The sequence below is a fragment of the Hypanus sabinus genome, chromosome 12 (genome assembly GCF_030144855.1).
Source record: "Hypanus sabinus isolate sHypSab1 chromosome 12, sHypSab1.hap1, whole genome shotgun sequence".
Taxonomy (NCBI): Eukaryota; Metazoa; Chordata; class Chondrichthyes; order Myliobatiformes; family Dasyatidae; genus Hypanus; species Hypanus sabinus.
The window spans coordinates 20,190,816-20,205,545 of record NC_082717.1 but is presented as its reverse complement, the minus strand read 5'-3'; the positions used below and the strand labels follow the sequence as shown (position 1 = coordinate 20,205,545).

General features: G+C 41.6%; 1 protein-coding gene across 2 annotated transcripts in view; it reads left to right on the top strand.

Annotated features, from left to right (window-relative positions):
- Positions 1–10,999, top strand: part of ttc27 (tetratricopeptide repeat domain 27) — a 250,402-nt gene extending 239,403 nt beyond the window's left edge. For both annotated transcript variants that reach the window (XM_059985627.1, XM_059985628.1), the window contains one exon: positions 10,774–10,999. In XM_059985627.1, coding sequence (XP_059841610.1) covers positions 10,774–10,899 — 126 coding nt within the window. In that variant the 3' untranslated portion in view covers positions 10,900–10,999. The remainder of the gene's footprint in view (positions 1–10,773) is intronic.
- Positions 11,000–14,730: the final 3,731 nt, after the last annotated feature.

The following is a 14,730-nucleotide window of genomic DNA, read 5'->3' as shown; positions in this document are numbered from 1 at the left end:
CTTAAACTATTTCAAGAAATGCAAAAATACTATTCAGCACAATGAACGATAATGCCAACAACCATAATTAGTACTTCAATTTTTGAACTTTATAATGGTTAAGGAACCAAAATAGATTGGAAGCTGATTTAATCTTCTTGCCAAAGAAGAAGTATTCTAAAGGCAAGATGATGCAACTGCGGCTGACAAGGGAAGTCAAAGCCAATATAAAAGTCAAAGAGAAGGGATATAATAGAGCAAACATTAGTGAGAAGTGAGAGGATTGGGAAGCTTTTAAAAACCAACAAAAGGCAATTTAAACAGTCATAAAGAGGGAAATGATGGAATACAAAGCTAAGCTAGCCAATAATAATTAGAGAATTCCAGAAGTTTTTTCATATATATCACACGTAAAAGAACAGCGGGAGTAAATACAGTCGGCCCTCTGTACCTATGGGGGTTTGGTTCCGGGACCCCCCGCGGATGCTCAAGTCCCATATGTAAAATGACGTAGTATTTGCATATAACCTACGTACATCCTCCCGTATACTTTAGATCATCTCTAGATTACTTATAATACCTAATACAATGTAAAAGCTATGTAAAATAGTTGTTATACTGTATTGTTTAGGGAATAATGACAAGAAAAAATGTCTGTACATGTTCAGTACAGACGCAACCATCGTAGCTCTCCTGGGAATGCCAATGCTGCCTTGGCGTCAGCCGATGCCGATCCTCCCATGATCTTGAGTTCTTGAGGCTGTAGTTCTGTAGCGCTTTACATAGCTAGCCAGCCATCCCTTACTAGCCTTAAACTCCTTCTTCTCACTCACAACACAAGTGGTGAATGAACGAGATGCGAGGTGAGCTCAAAAAACGAGTAATACTTTTAATCTTCTCCAGATTACAGTACTTTGAGGAATTGCTTTGACCACTTAATTGATCTTTAGGGGCCATTTTTTCATAGAAACAAAGGGTGCACACAAAACAAGTAGCGACTGAATGAGATTCGAGGCGAACAATGCTCAAACAACGAGTGCTAGAGAGGGAACTTACGGGGTTTTTTTCCGATCCCGATCCACAGTTGGTTGAATCCGCGGATATGGAGGGCCGACTGTATTTGACCACTGGAAGATGATGCTGGAGAGGTAGTAATGGGGGAACAAGAAAACGGTGGATGAACTAAATAAGTATTTTGCATCAGTCTTCACTGTGGAAGACACTAGCTGTGTGGTGGATGTTCAGGAGTGTCAGGGCAGAAGTGAGTGAAGTTGCCTTTAATGGGAGAAGCTGCTTGGGAAACTGAAAGGTCTGAAAGTACATAAATCACCTGGACACCCCAGGGTTCTGAAAGAGTTAGCTGAACTGATTGTGGAGAGATTAGTAATGATCTGTCTATAATCACTAGATTCTAGAATAGTTCTGGAGGAATGGAAAATTGCAAATGTCACTCTATTCCTCAAAAAGGGAGAAAGGCAGATGAAATGAAATTATAAACCAGTTAACTTGACCTTAGTGGTTGAAAAGATGTTGGAGTTGATTGACAAGGACGTGGTTTCAGGGTACTTTGAGGCATATGATAAACTTAGGCCAAAGTTAGTATGGTTTCCTCAAGGGAAAATCTTGCCCGACAAATCTGTTGGAATTCTTTGAAGAAATTTTGAAATCAGTATTTTCCTTCTAGATAACATAAGAACATAAAAAATAGGAGCAAGGGTAGGCCATCTGGCCTGTCGAGCCTGCTTCACCATTCAATATCATGGCTGATCTGGCCATGGACTTATCTCCACCTACCTGCCTTTTCCCCATAACCCTTAATTCCCCTACTATACAAAAGTCTGTCTAACCTTTTCTTAAATACATTTACTGAGGTAGCCTCCACTGCTTCATTGGGCAGAGAATTCCCCAGATTTACCACTCTGGGAAAAGCAGTTCCTTCTCACCTCTGTCCTAAATCTTCTCCCCCCAATCTTGAGGCTATGTCTCCGAGTTCTAGTCTCACCTACCAGTGGAAGCAGCTCTCCTGGATGTATCTTATCTATCTCTTCTGTAATGTTATATGTTTCTATAAGATCTCCTCTCTTCTGAATTCCAGCAAGTACAATCCCATGTGACTCAATCTCTCCTCAAAGTCTAACCCCCTCATCCTGGTGAACCTCCTCTGCACCACCTTCAAAGCCAGTATATCCTTCCTCAAGTAAGGAGACCAGAACTAAACGCAGCACTCCAGGTGCAGCCTCACCAGTATCCTGTACAGTTGCAGCATAACCTCCCTGCTCTTAAATTCAATCCTTCTAGTAACCAAGTCCAACATTCCATTTGCCTTCTTGATAGCCTGCTGCACCTGCAAACCAGCCTTTTGTGATTCATGCACGAGCACTCCCAAGACCCTCTGCACTGGATGGATAGCATGCATAGAGCATTAACTGATTGAATGGAGGCAATGGACGGGAATAAAGGGAACCTTTTCTGGTTGGCTGCCAATGACTAAGGGTGTTGTACCGTCATCTGTGTTGGGACTGCTTCTGATAATGCTATATGTCAGTGATTTGTATGACAGAATTGACAACTTTGTGGCCAAGTTTGCAAACGATACAAAGGTAACTGGAGGGGCAGGTAGTGTTGAGGAAGCTGGGAGACTGCAGAAGCACTTCGACAGATTAGGAAAATGGGCAAAGAAGTAGCAGATGGAAGTGTGTGGTCATGCACTTTGGTAGAAGAAATAAAAGCATAGACTGTTTTCTAAATGGAGAGAAAATTCAAAAGTCTGAGCTGCAATGAAACTTGGTGGTCCTCATCTCGGATTCCCTAAAGGTCAATTTGCAGGTTGAGTCAGTGGTGAGGAAAGTACATGCATTGTGAGCATTCATTTGAAGAGGACTAGAATATAAAAGCAAGGATACAATGTTAAGGCTTTATAAGGCACTGCAAATGCCTCATTGGAATATTATGAGATGCTTTGGACCCTTTATCTGAGAAAAGATGTGCTAACATTGGAGAGGGTTCAGAAGAGGTTCACAAGAATGATTCTGGGAATGAACGGGTTATCATATGAAGACTTATTGATGGCTCCATGCCTATACTTGCTAGAATTCAGAAGAATGAGGGGAGGGGGGATCTCATTGAAACCTATCAAATGTTGAAAGGCCTTGGTAGAGTGGATGTGGAGAGGATGTTTCCTATGGTGGGGGAGTCTGACCAGAGGACACAGATGGAGTGGATGTGGAGAGGATGTTTCCTATGGTGGGGAAGTCCAAGACCAGAGGACACAGATAGAGTGGATGTGGAGAGGATGTTTCCTATAGTGGGGGAGTCTAAGACCAGAAGACACAGCATCCATTTAGAACACAGATGAGGGAGAATTTCTTTAGACAGAGAGCCGTGAATCTGTGGAATTTGTTGCCACAGGCAGCTGTGGACATCAAGTCATTGGGTGTATTTAAAGCAGAGTTTGATAGATTCTTGATTAGTTGGGAGATGAAGGGGTACGGGGAGAAGACAGGAGATTGGGACAGAGAGGGAAATAGATCAGCCATGATGAATTGGTAGAACAGGGCCAAATGGCCTAATTCTGCTTCAATTTCTTATGGTCCAAAAACTCAGGCTTAACAACTTCTTTCTGGTTAGTTTTGATCAAATTTATGATCAGGAAGTTTCTCTTTTTGATGCTCGCCATTAAATTGGAATGAAAATTGTGCTTGAATGACTCATCTGTGGGGAAAAAAGCCGTTAATATTTCAGGCCGATGACCTGATGAAAGATGACCGAAAAGTGAGATTTTCAGATAAGTTCAGATTTGGTTCTAATGTTTGGTGGTTGCATTCCTTAAGAAAACGTATATATTTTGTGATGGGATATGGTAACCCTGTTTTAATAGATGTTGGAGAGCAGCATCTCTTGTACACAATCTCTGAAATCTCAAAGCCCTGGAGACAACAGTTCATGAGAACAAGCCTTTTATGCATATCCATCCTCCAGAACTTGTGTGGCTGAGCTGTTGCTCCCTTTTGAAGTTGTGATGTGTAATATCACAAAAGTTACAAACGTTGAAGCCTGACCACCACCAAAGAATGCTAATACCACTGCACATTCAGCACTGTCGTGTCACTTGAGGGAGTGCAGCGTAGGTTTACAAGGTTAATTCCCGGAATGGCGGGACTGTCATATGTTGAAAGATTGCAGTGACTGGGCTTGTATACACTGGAATTTAGAAGGATGAGAGGGGATCTGATTGAAACATATAAGATTATTAAGGGATTGGACACACTGGAGACAGGAAGCATGTTCCCGCTGATGGGTGAGTCCAGAACTAGAGGCCACAGTTTAAGAATAAGAGGTAGGCCATTTAGAACAGAGATGCGGAAAAACTTTTTCACTCAGAGAGTGGTGGATATGTGGAATGCTCTGCCCTAGAAGGCAGTGGAGGCCAAGTCTCTGGATGCATTCAAGAGAGACTTAGATAGAGCTGTTATAGATAGCGGGGTCAAGGGATATGGGGAGAGGGCAGGAACGGGGTACTGATTGTATGATCAGCCATGATCACAGTGAATGGCGGTGCTGGCTAGAAGGGCCGAATGGCCTACTCCTGCACCTGTCTATTGTCAGTCTAGTACAGCTTTTTCTCAGGTGATGTTATCCTGAAACTGGGATGCAAAAAATCACCATTGCTGCTGGAATCCATGTTGCTGGGACTGATTAGTGCCACATCTCAGTTTCCTGGTCTTAATGTGCCTGCAGCAAGTACAACTGGAAATAATGTGGCATCCCTTCTTGTTCTTGGCCCATATTGCACTTTGCAATTATGACACCTTTACACAATGTTGGTAAAGCCAAAATATTGAGAAACAATGACTTTTGTTTTGTTGACAGAATGAACAGTGTGGGCCATTTCTGTGAAATCTAATTGACATGTCAGCTGATGATAAGCTGCTTGCTTTTTTACAAGTCCAGTAATGGAGCGTGTTAAACAAAATAATTACTTGGAAACCAATGATGTTATTTCAGTATTCAGTGAAGGAAACTTGTCCTCAGCTTTTCATTGTTCATCCAAGTTAAATTTCCATAATTCTACCTTGTTCAAATTTCACTTGGAAGGCCTGGCTTTCTGGCCTTATTTCTGAAATACTAATTGTGTAGAAAATCTCTGGCAGTACGTTCTACCATTTGGGAAAATAATGAAGAGCGTCTCTGTTGAGTTCATACTCAACATTTTACTGTGGAAGACACCAGCAGTGTGTCAGGTGTTAGAGGGTGTGAGGGAAGAGAAGTGAGTGCAGTTACTATTACGAGGGAGAAGGTGCTCAAAAAGCTGAAAAACCAAAAGATACATAAGTCACCCAGACCAGATGAACTGCACCCTAGGGTTCTGAAAGAGGTGACGGTAGGGATTATGGAGGCATTAGTGATGATCTTTCCAGAACCATTGGACTCTGGCATGGTTCCAGAGGACTGGAAAATTGCAAATGGCTCTTCACTCTTTAACAAAGGAGAAAAGCAGCAGAAAGGAAATTATAGACCAGTTAGCCTGACCTCAGTGGTTGGGAAGATGTTGGAGTCAATTGTTAAGGATGAGATTATGGAGAATTTGGTGGCACAGGACAAGATAGGACAAAGTCAGCATGGTTTCCTTAAGGGTAAATCCAACGAACCTGTTGGAATTATTTGAGACAATTACAAGTAGAATAGATAAAGGAGATGCAGTGGATGTTGTATATTTGGATTTTCAGAAGGCCTTTGACAAGGTGCCACACATGAGACTTCTTACCAAGTTATGAGCCCGTGGTATTACAGTAAAATTACTTGCATGGTTAGAACATTGACTGATTGGTAGGAGGCACCAAGTGGGAACAAAAGGATCCTTTTCTGGTTGGCTGCCAGTGACTAGTGCTGTTCCACAGGGGTCAGTGTCGGGACCACTTCTTTCAATGATTTAGATGTTGGAATAGCTGGCTTTGTTGCCAAGTTTGCAGATGATATGAAGTTTGGTAAAGGGGCAGGTAGTACTGAAGAATTAGGAAGGCTGCAGAAGGACTTAGACAGATTAGGAGAATGGGCAAGAAAGTAGGACATGAAATACAGTGTTGGAAAATGCACGCTCATGCACTTTCGTAGTTGAAATAAATGTGCAGACTGTTTTCTAAATGGGGAGAAAATCCAAAAATCTGAGATACAAAAGGACTTGGGAGTTCTTGTGCAGAACACCCTAAAGGTTAACTTGAATTGGTGGTGAGGAAGGCAAATGCAATGTTAGCATTAATTTCAAGACATCTAGAATATAACAGCTGGGATGTGATGCTGAGGCTTTACTGATGAGGCCTTGCCTTGAGTATTGTGACCAGTTTCAGGCTCCTCATCTAAGAAAAGATGTGCTAGAGGGTTCAATGGAGGTTCACAGGATTTTTCTGGGAATGAAAAGTGAGGAACATTGATGATTCTGGGCCAGTACTCGCTGGAATTTAGAAGGCTGAGGGAAGGTCTCATTGAAACGTTTTGAATGTTGAAAGGGTAGACAGTAGATATGGAAAGGATGTTTGCCATGGTGGGGGAGTCTAAGGCAAGAGGACACAGCCTCAGGATAGAGGAGCATCCATTTAAAACGGAGATGCGGAGCATTTCTTCAGCCAGAGGGTGGTGAATTTGTGAAATTTGTTACTTTATTCTCACCAAACAATTGATACTAGAGCATACAATCATCACAGTGATATTTGATTCTGCGCTTCATGCTCCCTGAAGTACAAATCCAAGTAAATATAATAAAAAATTTAAATTATAAATCATAATTAGAAAGTAGAAAAGGTAAAGTAAGGTAGTGCAAGTCAGGTCCGGATATTTGGAAGGTACGGCCCAGATCCGGGTCAGGATCCGTTCAGCAGTCTTATCACAGTTGGAAAGAAGCTGTTCCCAACTCTGGCCATACGAATCTTCAAGCTCCTGAACGTTCTCCCGGAGGGAAGAGGGACAAAAAGTGTTTTGGCTGGGTGGGTCGTGTCCTTGATTATCCTGGCAGCTCTGCTCCGACAGCGTGCGGTGTAAAGTGAGTCCAAGGATGGAACACACACAAAATGCTGGTGGAATGCAGCAGGCCAGACAGCACCTATAGGCAGAAGCACTGTCGACATTTTGGGCCGAGTCCTGACGAAGGGTCTCGGCCTGAAACATCAGGCACTAGGTCCTGATGCAGTCTCGAACTGAAACATTGACCACTCCTTTGGCCTCCACAGATGTTGCTCAACCCAGTCAGTTCCGCCAGCAGTTTGCTTTTTCCTCCTGATTCCTGCATCTGCAGTCGCTTGTGTCTGTCTTTATTTTATTGAAGTTCTGAAGAAAAATTATTGACTTGCAATAATAACTCTGTTTCTCTCTCCACACCTGCTGCCTGTTCTTCTGGGTGTTTCCAGCATTTCCTGTTTTCTTTTCATATGGAATGAAACTTTTTCTGCAGACATCTGGTTGCAGTATTTTTATTAACTTTGGAGCAAGTTTGACTCAAAATTCCATCCTCTTATTAACACGGCTTGGTGGACAGGGAACGCCAGTGTTCTGAACTTTTATTTAATGAGCTAGACTCCCATGTCATCAAAAGGTTAAGGTTACCCATAAATTTTTTGGTTATTTGGAACAAGATGTCTCTATTGAATTTTTTTCCATTTTGTCATAAAGGGGTCTATTGTGGTTAATATTGACACGTTTATTTGCTTTGCATATTGAAGGAGCTTTTTACAAGGTAATTCCAAAATCACATCTGTTTTACAAATGGTAAATATTTGCCAAGATAGTGATTCTCCACCTATTCTAACTATGTATACTTTCTCCTTCCCCAAGAAGGATTTCAATGTTAACAATTTCTTTAATTTGATTCCATTTTGAGGCCCTCCGTTGTTGGGGTCAAGCAAGGATATTGCATCCTAGCTGTCTACATAATACGTAAAGCGATATGGAGAGCACGCTGTTGTCCATGAGGCAGGTTCCCCTTCTCCACACAGCTAATGAAATCAAAGCAGTGACAGAGACCGATACAGTTAGACACCAGCGGCTTTGCAGGAGATGCCAGTCAGTGTTGAACTCAATGCAGGACTGGCTTAGGGCTCCAGCTCAGGGTTTTACTACGGGGTTTACTTCCGAAGCTGTCCCCATGTATCGGCGGAGGTTTTCCTTCTCCTAGGTGATCTTCCATCCATAGCTGACAAGCCCCATCTGCCCAAAGTGACTGGTTTTAAGGCACAAGTAACTCACCTTTGCACCTTCTTCTATCAGAGAAAGAACAGTTCCACCCAGCTTAGTAGCTAAGCCACATGTGAAGACCAGGAGCTGGATTTGGTTGTCAGAGGCTATTTGAGAAGCACGACATTATCATTATCAAAGTATGTGTACATCATACAACTTTGAGATTTGTCTCTGAACAGGCAGTCACAAAACAAAGTAAAAGAACCCATTTAAAAAAGAGACCATCAAAACCCAACTTGCAGATTAAAAAACAATAAATGCAAACAAATAGCATTCTGGCCTGAAGTCCACAGATAGTCCATCCCCAAATCCTTAGTTCAGCATAAAGATGAGTAAACCTCACAGAGCAGCAAGCTGAACTGGCTGTCCCTCGCCTCAGGCCCTGATCTTTTCAATCTGGCCCAGTGCCCAAGTCTTCATTTAAACAGCAGGTTCAGTCACTTTGATATGCTCTAGGACCTGGACCTAGACCCTCAGGCCTCCTCCATCAGGCCTGTACCGACCTTTCTGTTATGGCCTGGTTAAATTGATCAAATCTTGGGTCTTCCTCGCTCTCAGTGATGAGCGTGCTGTCTTGCCTTGCCTCAGTTCTGCCACCTCGAATTGCCTCCAAGTCCAAAGGGAGGTAACAAACTATTTCTTGCAATGATCGTTTTCTAGAAAAAGAGGTGGTTTACAAAGTCACAAACAAGAGAAATTTTTCAGATGCTGGAAATTCCAGCAACACACACAAAATGCTGGAGGAACCCAGCAGGCCAGGCTGCATCTATGAAATGCAGCCTGCCGAAGGGTTTCAGCCCAAAGCGTCAACTGTACTCTTTTCCATAGATGCTACCTGGCCTGCTGAGTTCCTCCAGCATTTTGAGTGTGTTGCTTGGTTAACAAAGTATTTAGTTGTTTTCCTTGTTTCATTAGCCAGAAGTCGCTGAGATTCACCAGTGCCATCTTAAACCAGAAGTTCGTAAGTAGTGGGAGTTTATCCCCACTACCTTTGCCAACTATGACAACCTTAAGGAGCCTTCCCCCACCCCCCACCAATTTTCTTAATTTCTTCCTCTGAATATGATCTGCTGTTGGGTAATGTTCATGGGCACCTCCTGCCAGTTTTCTTGTGTACTTCCTGGAATTTGGTGATGAGGCTGGAAGATTGTGCTATGTGTAGAAAGGGATATCCAAGGTCTGCGTGGTTCAATACCACACTGGCATGTGTGTCTATGCACCAAACCTTCGAGCAATTGTCTGTTCTCTATACTTCTACTTTTCATTTGCTTTGTGATACCTTTTATTGAATTAATCTGAAATTAAATTTGGATGAAACTGATAGACAAGGGCCAGAAATTTGTGCTGTCAAACGGAACTGCACAGTTGGTTTAACCCAGAATGCAGCAAAGTTCTACCCATTTCTGGGCCTAAGAGCTGGCGAGAAATTCAATCCCCGATTTTGCTGATGTAAAATTCCCCCAAAATAATGTCAACAGTGGTGCAATTAGTGCTGTTCTCAGGAAGGGGGGCGGGGGCGTGGGGAATATCCCAGTGAAGGAGCTGTATTTGCTAATGTGAAGATGGATTTGCCAAGCGGAGAGGAGATGCATGCGGAAAATCCACGAATGATAAAGGGAAAATCATCCCATTCACTTCATTTCCAGGTCATCTCACTGTCTTTTTCAAAATGTAATTACAATTGTAATGTGAAAATGGTACACACAGTTTATACAAAACAGTTCCCACAAACAATATCCTGTAATCTGTTCTTATAGTCTAATGAATGCCTATTCTTCACTGTATCTTAATAAATAAATACATAACAATAGAGTGGAGATTGTGAACATCACATTGATCCGCAATGACAACCCTACTGTGGATTCGTTATCTGTTCAGTATATCATGATCATAGAGGACATCTCAGGAAGCGGTTTACAGAGCAGGTTTATGAGAAAGATTTTTTCTGTACTCATTGTCTGGCAGATCAGACACGGGTTGTGTCAGGTGGGCACTGTTTAGTTTTGCAGATGATCGACTGTTGAGGTGGAGGCAGAAAGCAGTCCTTTTTGTGCTTCCTCAGCTGTACTTCAGAGTATTGCAAGGAATAGATCCAGAGATATCGAACTGCTACTCCAGTAGGAAAGGCTTTCTGCTCCAGGACTGCCTCTGTTTCAGCCTGGCAAATTTCTTGTGTCCAGGAGGCATTTAAGTTCAAACTTGCAGAGCTCTCGTTTTTGTGACTACATCACATTTTTTCCAAGTGGGCTATAAACGGGAACAGATCTTGGCTTATGTCAGGTGTGCTTACCCAATACATTTTCAGATATATTGATTTAAGCATAAATATTTTTAAAATCCAGCTATGGTGTTGGCCCAAAGCTATTTGGCAGGGCAACAGTGAAATTTAATGCTGCCTCCTAATTGTAATTAATCCTGGTATTTCTAAGGAGAGAAGGAGAGTGAAAAATAGATTAAAGAACTGAATGGAAAAAGCTGCATACTGAAATAAATACAGCAACTGGCATGACAGCCGCTTAAAATCCTAACTTTCTTGTGTTTTTCTCATTCTCTTTGTTTCTGGCCTTACAGCAACTTTACACTGATGTTACTACGGGTGAAGTACAGAGCGAATTAGCCGATGAGAAACAGACAATGGACAATTTGATTTTGGAGCTTGAAGAGCTTGGCAACCAACTGAGGGAGAAAAAGACCTGAATCAAAATTTCATCAAAGGAATAACACCAATTAGCATTCTCTATGTAATGAAACAATGCAGTAGATCTGTATCAGTTATAAATAAAATATTCCTTTTCTACCTTTGATTTTCCATGACTTTTCCCAACTTCTTTTCATTCAGACACTGTTTGGTTGAGGCCAACTTATCTTTTTCAGGAGTTGTGGGCTTTGCTAGCTGTGACAGCATTTATTGCGAATGCAAGATTGTAATGCCTGAGCAGAGAGGTTCACTATGCCATTTTGGAAGACAGGTACAACTATAGCACCGTGGCTCTAGGTGCTTTTAATTACCTGGTCAGTTTGGTAGGTTTGCTTTCCAGAAGGACTTCAGTGAAACAGATGCTTTGTTCATGATAATTAAGCAGTTTCATTTTTAATCTTGTTTTTTTTTAAAAAAAATCACTTTAGTAAAAATTTCCCTGCTTGTGTGATTCAAACGCTTATCTACAGAGCTCATGTCTGCATCCAATAATCAGAATCAGGTTTATTATCACTGACAGTATAATGCAATACATAAAAAAACAGTAAATTACAATCAAAAATATAGCACGAAAGAGGAAAAACTGGATGGTGTTCTTGGACCATGCAGAAATCTAAGGGCAGAAGGGAAAAGGTGTTCCTAAAATGTTCATTGTTGGTCTTGAAGCTCCCATGCCTCCTTTCTGACAGCATTAATGAGAAGAGTGTATAAGACCATAAGATATGAGAGCAGAATTAGGCCATTTGGCCCATTGAGTCTGCTCTGCTATTTCATCATGGCTGATCCAATTTTCTCTTAGCCCCAATCTCTTGCCTTCTCCCCTAACCCTTCATGTCCTGACTAATCAAGAATCTATCAAGCTCAGCCTTAAGTATGCCCAGTGGCCTCCACAGCCATCTGGGGGAGTGAAATCCTCAAATTCACCACCGTCCGGCTATGTTCCGAATGGCGAAAAGTGCTTAATGTTGGAGGCTGCTTTCTTCAGGCACCAGAGCATAATAGCGTGGTTACTTTGGTAGTGACAAAAACCCTTCACTAGGTTTATGTTGTTTTCCCTCTTTTTACTTGAGATTTCATGCTACATTTACCTGCCCCAGTTAGGATAACTCTTTAAGTTATAGTTTCTAGGTTTATGCCACACCAGAAACATTAAGGGACGTGAACACTGGCATTGTCCGGTTTGACAGTGAGAGATCAACAGAGATGTAGGTACCACCTTTGAGATGGAATATTAGCTGCAGGTTTCATCTGCTCATTCTGCGAAAAAAAAACCAGAGCACACTTTATAATCAGAGTAGGTTGCCTGGTAACCAGATCACTATCTAACCAACATTACCAGAATAGCATCAAATTTTAGGGGAGGTTGTTTGGAAATTAGCTGCTACTTTTACTACATTATGACATTGGTAAAAGTACTATATTAAGACCATAAGATATAGGAGCAGATTTAGGCCATTTGGCCCATCGAGTTTGCTCCATCATTTCATCATGGCTAATCTAATTTTCCTCTCAGTTCCAATCTCCTGCCTTCCCTCCATATCCCCTCATGCTCTGACTAATCAAGAATCTATTAACCTCTGCCTTAATTATAAATACAGACTTGGCCTCCACTGCTGCCTGTGGCAATGAATTCCACCGATTAACCACACTGTCTAAAGAAATTCCTCCTCATCTCCATTCTAAAAAGACACCCCTCTATTCTGAGGCTTAGACTCTCCCACCATAGGAAGCATCCTCTCCACCTCCATTCTGTTAGGGCCTTTTAACATTCAATAGGTTTCAATAAAGTCGCCTCTCATTCTTCTGAATTCCGATGAACACAGGCCCAGAGCCATCAGACACTCTTCATATGACAAGCCATTCAATCCTGGAATCATTTTTGCGAACCTCTTGTGAAACCTCTTCAGTTTCAGCACATCCTGTCTAAGATAAGTGGTCCAAAACTGTTCAAAATTCCTCAAGTGAGACCACACCAGTGCTTTATAAAGTCTCATTACATCCTTCCTTTTATATTCTAGTCCTCTCAAATGAATGCTACATTACATTTGCCTTTCTCACCACAGACTCAACCTGCAAATTAACCTTTAGGGGATCCTGCACAAGGGCCCCCAAGTCCTTTTACACATCAGTTTTTTGTATTTGCTCTCTATTTAGAATATAGTTAACCTTTTCATTTCTTCTACCAAAGTACATGACCATACACTTCCCAACTCTGTATTCCATCTGCCATTTCTTTGCCTAATTCTCCAAATCTGTCCGTTCTTCTGTAGCCTCTGCTTCCTCAGAACTATCTGCTGCTCCACCTGTCTTCATATCGTCTGCAAGCTTTGTGGTAAAGCCATCTATTTCATCATCCAAATCATTGACATATGACGTAAAAAGAACTGGTCCCAACACAGACCCCTATTGGACAGTAGTAGACACCGACAGCCAACCAGAAAAGGCTCCCTTTATTCCTGCTCTTTGCCTCTTGCCAATCAGCTACAGCTTTATTGATGCTAGAGTCTCCTCTAACACTATAGGCTCATAGCTTGTTATGCTGCCTCGTGTGGCATTTTGTCAAAGGCCTTCTGAAAATCCCAAGTACACACATCAACCAATTCTCCTTTGTCTGTCCTGCTTGTTATTTCTTCACAGAAGTCCAACAGATTTGTCAGGCAAGATTTTCCCTTGAGAAACCATGCTGACCATGCCCTATTTTATCATATGCCTCCAAGTACCCTGACACCTCATCCTTGATAATCAACTCCAACATCTTCCCAACCATTGAGGTCAGACTAACTGGCTCATAGTTTTCTTTCTTCTGATTCTCTTCCTTCTTGAAGAGTGGGGTGACATTTACAATTTTCCAGTCTTCTGGAACCATTCCAGAATCTATTGATTCTTGAAATATCATTACCATGCCTCCACAATCTCTTCAGCCACCTATTTCAGAACTCTGGGGTGTACACCATCTGGTCCCGGTGACAATCTACCTTCAGACCTTCCAGTTTCCAAAGAACCTCTCTATTTATGCTAACTTCACACACTTCATGACGCCTGACACATGGGATTTCCACCATACTGCTAATGCCTTCCACTGTGAAGACTGATGTAAAATATGTACTCAGTTCATCCCCCTTTACTACCTCTCCAGCATTGGTTTCCAACAGTCTGATATCCACTCTTGCCTCTCTTTTACACTTTGTTTCTGAAGAAACTTTTGGTATCCTCTTTAATATTATTGGTAGCTTACTTTTGTATTCCATCTTTACTTTCTCAATGACTTTTTAGTTACGTTCTGTTGGTTTTTGAAAAGCTTCCCAATCCTCTAACTTCCCTTTAATTTTTGTTCTAATTATATCCTCTCTCTTTGGCTTTTATGTTGGCTTTGACTTCTCTTGAGCCACAGTTGTGCGACTTTCCTTTAAAATATTTACTCCTCTTTGGGGTGTATATATCCTGTGCCTTACAAATTGCTATCAGAAATATCCAGACATTCCTGATTTGCCGTCATCCCTGCCTGTGTTCTTTTCCAATCAATTCTGGCCAGCTCCTCTCTCATGCCTTTGTAATTCCCTTTACTCCACTGTAATATTGATACATCTGACTTTAGCTTCTCCTTCTCAAATGTCAGGGTGAGTTCGATCATATGATCACTTACTTTAAGGTCACTAATCAATTCTGGTTCAGTGCAGAACTCCCAGTCCAGAATATATTTGCAATGAAGCATTTTGGGATTTCAGAACAGCGTATGGAAGATAATTTGTAAATCTATATTTCTTTAAATGTATGTGTAAAATTTAAAATTAAGTCTAGAAATTTTTAATAAAAATTAATTATGAGAACTA